The sequence below is a fragment of the Colletotrichum karsti genome (assembly GCF_011947395.1).
Source record: "Colletotrichum karsti strain CkLH20 chromosome Unknown Scaffold74, whole genome shotgun sequence".
NCBI lineage: Eukaryota > Fungi > Ascomycota > Sordariomycetes > Glomerellales > Glomerellaceae > Colletotrichum > Colletotrichum karsti.
The window spans coordinates 23,693-35,218 of record NW_024065974.1 but is presented as its reverse complement, the minus strand read 5'-3'; the positions used below and the strand labels follow the sequence as shown (position 1 = coordinate 35,218).

Here is an 11,526-nt window from a genome sequence, read left to right as displayed (position 1 = left end):
TGATCTCGCGTTCCCTCAGCCTTCGGCCTCTCGCCAGCTTCAAGTCGAGCTATAGAATGTGAATCAGCGAACACCCCGCCAGTGAATTGCCTGGAAGTGTTGCCAAAGATGATACAAAAAGCCCGGCTGATGAGGGGAGAGAAGCCTGAGCTTCGCCAACTGCCATGGAACCTGCAGTCATCACGAACCTACTTCTCCGTCCGCGTCAACAACTCTGAGAAGCGCAGCGAAGTAGATATGGCGAGTTCAATGTGGTCGTTAGTCTTAGTGTGGACCTTACTTGAAGCTCATGTTGCAGCAGAAGTGAGGAGCACACCGAACACAGGATCCATCGGAGTTGGCGCGACTGTTGGCATCGTGGTGGGAAGCGCCTTACTGGTTGCCCTCGTTGGACTGGCTGTCTTTATGGCACGTAACCATTCATGGTAAGCAGGGTAGCAAAAACTCCCGCCACGAGTGTGAGAGTATATCTGCCCAGAGCCGAGAACTCGAGGGAATGGAAAAGAAAGGCCGGGTCTGTCTGAACGGCACATCTCTCGCAACCGGTGTGCTGCTGGTCGCGAGAAACACAGATGGATGAAGACGCCCGTTTACAAGTAGCAATGAAACAAGGGCGAGGCACGACGACGTCTGGTCGGAGAGGTGAAGTATTTGTGGGTACTCATCAAGTTCATTACAATTAAGTCAGGTTCTAGGCGATGTGGGCTTGCGCGTCTTCCGTGTTTTCCTTTTTGCTTTCGAAATCAGGCATGGCTTTAGGTTGGTTTCCAAGAGCCACTGGAGATACGTTAGATGACAATGGCCAGCTGGACGATGGGATAGCAATACTTACATCTATCAAAGAGGAAATATGAGGTAACGAGAAGGATAGGCATGGCGACCATGGTTGCCGTCCACTTCCTCGCTGCCGTATTGTAGGCCTTGCGATACTCCTTGCTGTTGGGTTTCGGCGTGGGGGAAGCCATAGGGGTCTGAGGAGCGACGGGTCGTGTAGGTGCAATTGTGGCGGAGGTCTTGGGGGCCTCCGGCCCGGGTTTTGTGGTGGACTTTGCGGTTGTTGCGGACGCCGGAGGCGGAGCGGGAGGCGTGGGGGCCTTTGCCAGTGGTGCAGAAACGGGAGTCGCAGCAGCAGTCTTCGTCGAGACGGTCGTCTTCACAGTCGTTGTCTTCTTGGGCACAGCGACGGACGTAGTCGTTGCAGCCTTGGCCGTGGACTTCGCGGCTGCGGCAGCAGTTGTGGCCTTCTTCGCCGGCTTCGTTGCCTTTGCTGTATCTGTGGCGGCTTTGGTGGCAGCGGCAGTTGTCTTGGAGGCAGCGGCAGCAGCAGTCGTATTTGCGGCCTTCTGAGCCGCAGTGGCCGCAGTGGCCGCAGTGCTGACACTCTTCTTGGTCGTTTTTGTATTTTTCTTGGCCGCGGCAACTACAGTGGCTGCTTTCGGGGCGGTAGTGGTCGAAGTCGAGGTCGTGGCCGTAGACGTTGCTGACGTGTTTGCGCGAGTCGCATAGCATCGACGAGCGAACAGCCCCGCGGGACGCAAGGCTGCGGACGGCTTCGCTACTACGGTCCGCCAGGTGGTGCTCGTAAGAGCTCGAGTGAGGGGAATCGAGGCCATGATCGAATGGTGGATGAATCGGCTGCTGGAGGACGTCGAGGTTCGGCAAGCGATGTATCAATCAACAACCGCAGAAGGTGAAGTTCGAAAAAATGGCTCCTGATCGGTTTTTCGCAGAGCAGAAGGAAGAGTCATATCGCCCTTTACGGATGACTGAGCAGGGATGCCGTGCTGGCAATATTGTCTCCGCTGTCAACAGATCAACATATTATGGGCGTCGAATGCGACTTCGGTTTGGGCGATGGCGCGTTCGCGTCGTGACGGTTCATGCGTTGGAAATTATCGTCGCTGCAACACGTGCCAGCTGCCGAAAGCTGCCTTGGTGGACGCTGCGTACTGGCTGACAGTTGGACCCAGGTGGTCTCACGACACACATTTTCGGCCAACAGCTTCCACAGCAAAAGCCTCAATCTCAACACCACTCGGTCTCACAAATACACATCAATTATACACACGCCAAACTTGATTCTTGGAACACGTTCGAATTTTCGTGCTTTTTTCGAGAAGAACGTTCAGTCTATACTACCAGAGGCAGCTTCAATTCGCTCAAGTGAGCCCAAGACGCTCAGCCGCAACTACGTGCGCGCCTGGCATCCAGCAAAACTTCAATTATCCCGAGGTGGCAGAGGTGGCAGAAGATGACATGGTTTCCTGAACCTTCTAGGAGAAGACGTTTCGAGCCTTCATCTCACAGCAATGACGTATCAAGTCTGTTTTTTAGTCGTGGACCTCCGCCGGCTGTCGAGGACGCAGCACACGCCGAAGTCGGTGACCTGTCAAGTCGTCAACATCATCTAGGACCGCCCAGCTACCAAGTGACGGAAAACGACGATTGCTATGGAGAGGCGGTCCCTTGGAGAGCTTTTATACGTCAGAGAGCTGCTGTCGGGAACCGCAACGCCGCAGCCTAAGATGCCAGCCATTACAATGGGCTCCGAAAACCTTACGACTAAAGAACTTCGTGGGCCGATATCTGTCCAACATGTCGTCACGTCGTCTGAACCAGTCCGGTATGCAAATACCCCTACTCGAGAGACGTCCAAGTGGCTCTCAGTGGTTCTGGTATGCTCTTCAGGATGACGGTATCCCCAGGCGATCTCAGGGGATTCGATTTCCAAGATGGCGAGATCTGTTCCCGTGACAAAGTGATCAAGTCTGGAAGTCTTCAATCGACGGAAGTCTCCCCCAGTGGAGAGACTGCATACTGATGATACGCGTTGCGTGAAGCTACTGGCTGGCGCTGGCGAGGGCGGTTCGCTTCCTCGATCGGCCTTTGCATCTTCTACTTGTCCAATACCGAAATTGTGCTTTCGTCGTATCGCAATCGAGCGTTGAGGCAAGATTTTGGCTGCAAGTTCGGTGTGTTATCGCATGCCAGGCGGCCGTGTGAAAAGAAAGAGAGGGAGGCGGATGGAACGAGATCGCGTCAACTCGGTCATCTCGCAACGCGCTGCAGATGGGATTTAGAAGAAGAGTTGCAGTGCCGATCGAGCTGGATGCATGCGATTGAGCTGAGAATGAGGCCACTCGAAGTCGATGGCAACTCGCTTCAGCGCTTGCGTTATTATCCAGGACTCGATGGGGCATGGCAAACCCCATGTTTGCGTTGCTTGCTTCACGGTGCCGACCGCAGAGTTGTAGTGGACGCCGAGCATGACGGCGGTGGAGGGAAAAAGAATTGGGGATCAAGGGAAACCCCGCTTGCATGCGTGAGACATTGTTCGCTCAAGTAATTGATCATGGCCTGATCATCTGCAGATTGAGGTAGCAACCAAATGCAAGTATCCATGCCCACGATCCGTTGCTGAAACTCCGGGCCCTCAGGGCGGTAAAGGTGTGGCCAAGACAACTTTGTAGGGTTTTTACGAACAGTTTGGTTCCGCGGGCATGCTGTACGAGGTTGTACTTGTTTTGCTTTGTTTCTTTCGTTACTGTTTCGTCTATGAGATATCTAATGCATCCTCTATATCTCTAGGGCCCGACATGGTATCAATACCTCTCGTTCGTCATCCTCCGCCCATAGCTATCCAGAAACTGCTTGATGAGGGCGTCGCATCTCTGTCTCCCCGCACACACCAAGTGAACGTCATTACTTAGTGTTGTTGAAGCGCTCAATTCCGTTCTTGATACGCCTGTCGATGCCCTTGGCCATCCTCTCGAGGGGTAGCCTGTCATCGATACGCTTCACCATGCGGGAGACCGGGGGCTCGACACGCTTGATGCCCCTCTCTGCGGCTGGGGTGAAGTAGGAAACGTTGCGCTCCCAGCGTGGCGCCCATTTTGTCGTCTGCATGGCGAGACGCTGCTCAGCACCGGGTAGCATGAGGTAGATGGGCAAGAAAGCGCCGACAGTAGCAACGCCGTAGCAGAGAGTCTCTGTAGACCTGGCGGCGGGGATACGAGGGGCCATGATGATGTCTAGCCAAGAGACGATGATTAGTGACAAGTCAAGAAGAGCTGCCATGCGCAGCTTGCGATGTGACGATTGTAGGTCATGCCGATGGAGGGGACGGCAAAGGGTGGGGGGGAAAGGTTGGACGACAAAGAGCCAAGTAATTCGTACCTTTTCGTGAAACGTTTGGCAGAAGGAATCGATGGTAAGCGTGCCAAAGTAGGATGGGAGCGATGAATCAAGTTGATTGAGGTAGTCGAGTTGCGGACTCTCTTTTTTGATGGCTGGATCGCTTGGGTGACTTCTGGGTAAAGGACGCTGTGATTTGATGTGTTGAGAGAAGAGTACCCACGGTCTATTCCGGACGTGTACAGGAGCAGACGGCGCCGTCTTAAAGGGATCTCAGGATCAGGGGCAGCGCCTCGACATCCATCCATCTTGAGCGTGCGGGGTAAGACAGATCATCACGCGGACCGGCCAGCCATACGTCGCAGCCCAAAGCCAGGCAAGGGGAGAGGGATCAAGGTGGGAGGCAAAGCGAGGCAGAAACACGGGCGACAGACCCCAATTTGCTTCTGTTTGCCCGCCTCTCCTGGCGTCTTATGCAGCGAGGTAGGCCAAACGCCTGGTGCAACGCTACGAACTGTAGGATGGGCAGATCAGTGACGCAAGCATGGCATGGTTGGAAAAGTGTTCAGCAGCGTTAATCGGCTTGCCTTTGACGGCAGTGGTTCGAAAAACATGCCATCCCTAGACCGTCAAGTCTGATCATGTTGGCAGACCCTCGATCGAGTCCGAGTCAAGCTGTTCTCGTTGACAGCAGGAGCGAAGAACTGACTGGTTTGTTTTGATGAAAGGGATGGAACCCTGAACTTCAGCGCGTGCTGATAGAGTTGTGAGTTATGCAGACACTTGAGCATGAGGCCACCCCGCACGAACCGTCAGGGTTATGCCATGTTTACCAGCCGGCAAGCACAGCACACATCGGCACAAGACACCCGTGGATAAGGCAAAACGACGACTCAGCAGACGCTGCAAACGGTGTTTAGCAACAACAAACCTGGAGACGTGTCGGTGAGATGTGCTACGGTGAGCTGCCTGCCACCGGTCAACGCCCAGGGCAGGCGGGGCAGACGGGGCAGACGGGAGACACTGCCCTGGACACGGCGACTGTGTGGCGATTGGCGGACTGGTGATGGGGGGCCCGCCCTGAACCCACTTCCCCAGACGCTGTAATTCCGGGGAAAACAGCGCTAGCCGTCCGAGGCGCACAGGGCCCCCGGCGCGCCCCCCAGTGGTCCCGATACCCGCGCCCGCATCGCACAGCCGGGAAGGGTCCACTAAAGCCAAACCCGCCTCCTTAGGTGGTAGGTAGGTACCTACGGACGGATACACCTATCTCAACAGGAACCAAGCATCAATCGCTGTGAGAGTATATCCGTACGATAGGTAAGGTAGGTAAGGTAGGTACTCCAACATCACGGCAGAAATTCGACGTGCTTTCTACCAGTTCGGACCGGTCATCTTCTATTGTTCGAAAGAAGTATTGACGAGAAAATGACTAGGTCCACGGGGTTGGCGAACAAGACAGCCACGCTGAACCAGAATGCTTAACCGCCAAAACACCACTGGCCGAAAGTAAGGAGGGTAGGTACGAATAGACAAGTAACCAACCAACCTAACTCGTGGAAATGTAATCCGGGTTTAGCCCGGGTATGCTTTACTATATAGATACTCATTATAAAACCCACTGTTTATCCTGATTAGTCATGCCCCAAGCGACATGATGCCATATAACGATTTAGCCCGGGTTTGCGGCGGTATTCGTACATCCGGAAACGTAGCTCCACGTCTGTTGGATCGTCCCAGATGGGGTCAAGCGGCACGGCCGGAACCCCCGCCCTCCTTCAGCTAGGCTTACGCTTACCACCAAAAAAGACTTGGGTCACGATTCGGAATGCCTTGAACACGTGACGTGACCTCCAACTTGATCGGACTCATCAATCCAGATGTGACACCATCACCATCACCATCACCAGATCGCGATACATAGCAAAGTGACTTCCATCAGGTGTCTTTTGTTCCCGCTCCGCCTCCTACGACCTTCTTCGAGATACAATCCATTCGAATTCACTGAGGATACATCTCTCTCCACCCAGTAACTGCCCGCGAGAGGCACGCCATCTAGTTGACCGAAGGCAAACAGATTGAGCCTCCAATCCTCAGCTTATCACAGTTAAGCCCGTCGTTTGCTTTGACCAGATCCTCCACGCTCATTTTGTGCTCCTCTGCGATGGCCCAGCATGTATCGCCCTTGTGAATCTTGTACGGCACTGCCTGTTCGTCGCACTGAGCGAGCTCCTCTGTGGGCGTTCGATAGAGCCACCACGTAAGCAACATCAGGAACAGCCCAATGATGAGGAAGAAGTTGAGCAGTGGCTGCCACCCTTGTCGCCAATTCCTCCTCTCCTCCTCCCACAGCACACGTCGGGGTGCAGACTCCATCGCAGGCGCCGATGAACCGCCGCCGCCGCCGCTCGAGACTTGCATCAAATGCCCGAATTCGTTGCCCGGAGCGCCCTCCCAATAGCTACCATCCGAGTCGCGGTATGTGTATGTCTGGGTGTCGGCGTCGTACCCTACTCTCTGCATACCCTCGGGTAGCCGTTCGTCGTCCGCATCGTAGCGCGAGAACCGGGACATCGTCGAATCGGTCAGTTGTCTTGAGATCGAAAGTGAAATGTTTTGGGAAGTAAGGTACTGTGGCCGTTGCAACAAAGGAGCGCGTTGTGAGACGAGATTGTAACGGGGCAGATCGCGTGAGACGCAACATCAGTTAGGCCAGGGGCAGTGCTTAGCACTATACCTACGTTATAAGTTAGGCTACCCTCTTCTCGCTACTACCCCCCCCCCCCCCTTTCTTATACGCCTTAGTATTAAAAGAAATAAGATAGTAATAATTATAATAGAATATAAGTAAAATAGATAAATATAAAACTAGGTTATAGTTATAATTTTATATAATATATATAGTCTAGTTATTAAACCTATATATTTTAAAAAGGCTTATATATAAACTAGTTTCTATTAAAGAAAGTAATCTATAGAGTAGAATAGTCCTTAAGTACTCTTAAGTATTCTTATAGAGTACTTAATAAATAGCTAGTATACTATAGTTTCTATAATTTATAAAAGATACTTATAGCTTTAATTTTATTTAATCTTTTTTTAAAACGCTATACTTAAGTTTAGTTAATAAATAGTTTTCTATTTAATAGATTAAATATATTTAACTTATTAATATATTTAACTTATTAATATATATATATATTACTTTTAAGTTAAAACTATAATATATTATAAAGATTTTCTATATTATAGTTAATATAATAGTTTAATAAGAGAACCCTAAAGGTAGGTATAGTAATATAAGCTATAAGAAGGCCTTTAGGTACTATATTATAATTTAAACTATATATTTAACTTACTTTAGGTTTAGCTTAACCTACTAACTAACTAATAGCTATTTAGCTATATAACTTATAGACCCTATATATAAGCTTAAGCTTCTATTTTAGCTATTAGTTTATTACTTTATACTTTAATTTTCCTTATTATAATAATAATAATAATAATAAATTTTTTACTATATATTTAATACTTTAATACTCTTCCTTTAAGCTACTCTTTTTAGCTATTTATTAGATAAGTAGCTTTAAAGCTATTAAGCTAATACCTTACTATATTATTATATTATTATATTATTAATATTAAGCTTTTTAAGATTATTTATAGAAAACTCTTTATTTATTATTATTATTATTACTATTTAATAAAGCTATTATAGTTTTATTATTTATTATTAACTATATTTATAATACTTTAAATAAGCTTAACTTATAGATTTTTAACTACTTTAAGCTTTAGATCTATAGCTATTTAGAGGAAGCCTATAAGATACTTATAAGTAAATAAATTAGCTTTAATTTATATAAATAGCTCTACTTTATTAACTTTTAAATTATTTAATTACTCTAAAAAATATAAAATAAGCTTTAAAAGCTATTTATAATTAAAAATAAATTTTATAAGAGTTTTCTTTTTAGCTAAAGTCTTTAAGTCTTTATATCTAAAGCTTAAACTTTAAATATTATCTTTAATAGCTAAAGCTTTTATATTATTATACTTATTAAGAGGTATACTAAATAATATCTTAAAGGAAGGATTTAAATATAGTAATAAAAAAGAAAGATAAGAAATAAGCCTCTAGCTTAAAATAATAGCTAGCTTTATAGGCCTACTTAATAATATAATAGAGATACTATTTTAGCTAAAGGACCTTAAGGGTATTAAGGGATTTATAATTAGAAAGTTTAATACCTTAGTAGTAAGTTTAAGCTACTATTATTATTTATTAGTAATAAAGCTTATTACTTCCTCCCCCTTTCCTATAGCTCTTATAAATAATATATATACTTAAATACCTTAGCTAAGCTAAATATATTAATATTAATTTAATTATAAATTATATCTATTTATTTTATTAGGAGATAGTATAAACTAAAGTACTACTATTATAATAAATATATTATAGAACTTTATATTAAGAAACCGCTATAAAGCTTATTTAGAGCTAGGCACTAGTTTATCTTTATTTCTAAAAGCTACTCTTTTACTTAAAAGTATATTAAGAGGAAGTATAAAATACTTTAATAAGAATAATATAGATATTAAAGAGGCTAAAGATTATAATAATATATATAAGAGATAATAGCTTATTAATTAAGACCCTTGAAACCTTAAGGAGATTAATTTAGCTAATTTAAATAAATAACTTAAAATAAATACTTCTTAATATATTATATTAATATAAAATAAAATAGCTATTATATTTTATAATAACGCTATATCTTTAAAGTATACTTTAATTAAATATAAATATATTTATAAATAGTATAAACTATTAATAAAATAGAGCTAATAAATTATAAATAGAGGGAAAGAAGAATTAAAAAAAACCCTCTTAAAGATAGTTAAGAAATAATTTTAATATATATTTAGATATAAATAATAATATTAATATACTTTATAGTCTTTATTATAATTTTTCTATTTATTTTATAAAAGTATTAATTAATTTATTTTAAAATATCTTCTTTATAATATTTATACTTAATTAATAAATAGTATTAAGAGAAAGTAATATAAAGTATTTTACTTTATATTTTATAATTATTAAAGCTTATTAAAACTATTTAGAGAGGTTTATAATAGTGTCATAAGTTTTAAACCCTATAGATACTTTTTAATATTATTAAACTATACTATTAAACCCTCTATTAAAATAAAAGAACATTTTATAACTAGAGAAGCCCTTTAGGATAATATAAATTAATATAGCTTATAAAGAGATATATAAGCTAAATATATAATTAACTTAATATATATAGAATTACTAAAAGACTATATTAAAACCTTTACTATTTAAATAGATTTTTATATATAAGTTTAATAAAGATAGCTTTTTAAAATACTATAAGGTATATATATATATGTATCTAAAGAGATCTCTAAGTAGTTAATAACTTATAAAACATATATATAACTATATTAATAGCTTAGTCTTTTTATATATTTATATTTATTATAGCTTAATTTAACTTAAAGGTAGACTAATTTAATATAGTAAATACTTTCTTAAATATAGAGATAGATCTAAATAGAGAACCTATATATTATTATCTTTTAAATAGTTTTAAATAATTTAAAAAGTATATTAAGCTATTAAAATATCTATAAAACTTATAGATTAAAGACCTATAGAATAGTATTTAGAAATCTAAGTAATTTAAGATTAAAAACGCTATAAGATCTTTTTAGTTTATAACTTTTATATTAAAAAGGCTATTAAATACTTTAAATTAAATAAAAGATTATTTCTTTATATCTCTATATTTAAAAAGCTTATTAAATATAATAAAACTACTATTAAAATAGAAATTAAAAAATATTAAGAGAAAATTAATTTAATTCTTTATATAGCTATTATAACTTATTTAAATATTATAATAATAACTTTATATTTATTTAAATTTTTAATAAACTCTTCTCTAAAGTATTTAGTAGCTATTAATGATATTATTTAATATCTATATAGAACTTATTATCTCTCTCTTTAATATAATAATAAGGGGGGTAACTTATAAGCTTAAATACTTCTTATAGCTAGAGATACCTCTTTTATTAATAATAAAGAAATAAAGCGCTCTTTATAAAGATTAATAATCTTTTTATTTAATAGCTTAATTATTTAAAAAATAAAAAAGTAATTTATAGTTACTATTAATATAATTAAAATAAAACTTTTAGCTCTTTTAGAAACTATTTAAAAGATAATAGTTTTAAAGCGCTTTTTTAAAGATCTTATATTAAATATAGGAAATATTTAGAAAATCTATTATAATAATTAATAAACTATAAAATTAATTATAAATAAATTAAAGTATCTTTTAATTTATTTAAAATATATTAATATTTAAAATATATAGCTAAAATAGAAGTATTATAGAGAAGTATTTAAAGTTATTTATATATTAATAAATTTAATACTTATTATTAATAAACTTATAAAGGTTCTCTTTAAAATAAAGTTTAAATATTTTAGAGGACTTCTTAATTTTATAAATATATATAAATTAATTATAAAACAAAATAAAGAAAATTAAATACATTTTAACTTAAAAGTAATATATATTAATATAAATAATACTATATAAATAGGTATAAAAACCCTTAAAAATTCTAAACTATTTATATTAATATTAATATAAAGTTTATTATTCAAAATTAATTATATTATAAAACTATATATTATAAAACTATATTACTCTCTAAAAGAGTAAAAAATATTATAAATAGCTTAATAAGCTTTAGTAAACTTAAAGTATAAAAAGCCTTAATAAGTAGTAAAAAAGAAGTTATATTTAATAGAGAAAAGAGTTTTTAAAGTTAAAGGGGCTGTAGAAGGTATATAAAGAGGCTTAAGAGTACTTATAGAATAAGTTAAATAAGTAAAAGTAATAGAAATATTATTTATATCTTTAAACTTAAAATTATTCTCTAAATTAAAAATAATATATATAGTAATATAAGCTTTAATATAATACTAAAGGTAGTTAATAATAATAATAATTCTTATAGAATAAATAAAATATACCTTTTTAATAATATAATTCTACTTAAAGTTATTAAGCTTATAAAGAATATATTAGAGATACTAAATAGAAGTAATAGCTTTAAAGAGAATAAGCTAATATTAATAATTACTTTAATAGTATTATTAATATTTATAAATATATTTATTTTTATATTTATTATAATCAAAATACTTATTTTTATTCTAAAGGGTAAAAAAGATATAAATAAAATATATTTTAATTTTATTACTAAAAGTTATCTTTTTATTTTTATTAAAATTATTTTGAATATTCTTATTAAAATAAAAGAATAAATTAGAAATAT

General features: G+C 39.1%; 2 protein-coding genes across 2 annotated transcripts; both read right to left on the bottom strand.

Annotated features, from left to right (window-relative positions):
• Nucleotides 1-691: 691 nt before the first annotated feature.
• Nucleotides 692-1,613, bottom strand: CkaCkLH20_13138 (uncharacterized protein; the record flags this gene model as incomplete). Its single annotated transcript, XM_038895849.1, has 2 exons — nucleotides 692-777; nucleotides 833-1,613. The coding sequence occupies 2 exons, from the start codon at nucleotides 1,611-1,613 to the stop codon at nucleotides 692-694; spliced, it is 867 nt and encodes a 288-aa protein (XP_038738830.1).
• Nucleotides 1,614-3,702: 2,089 nt separating this feature from the next.
• On the bottom strand, nucleotides 3,703-6,708 carry CkaCkLH20_13137 (LysM domain-containing protein; the record flags this gene model as incomplete). Its single annotated transcript, XM_038895848.1, has 2 exons — nucleotides 3,703-4,031; nucleotides 6,210-6,708. 2 exons carry the CDS (start codon nucleotides 6,706-6,708, stop codon nucleotides 3,703-3,705), a joined length of 828 nt encoding a protein of 275 aa, XP_038738829.1.
• Nucleotides 6,709-11,526: the final 4,818 nt, after the last annotated feature.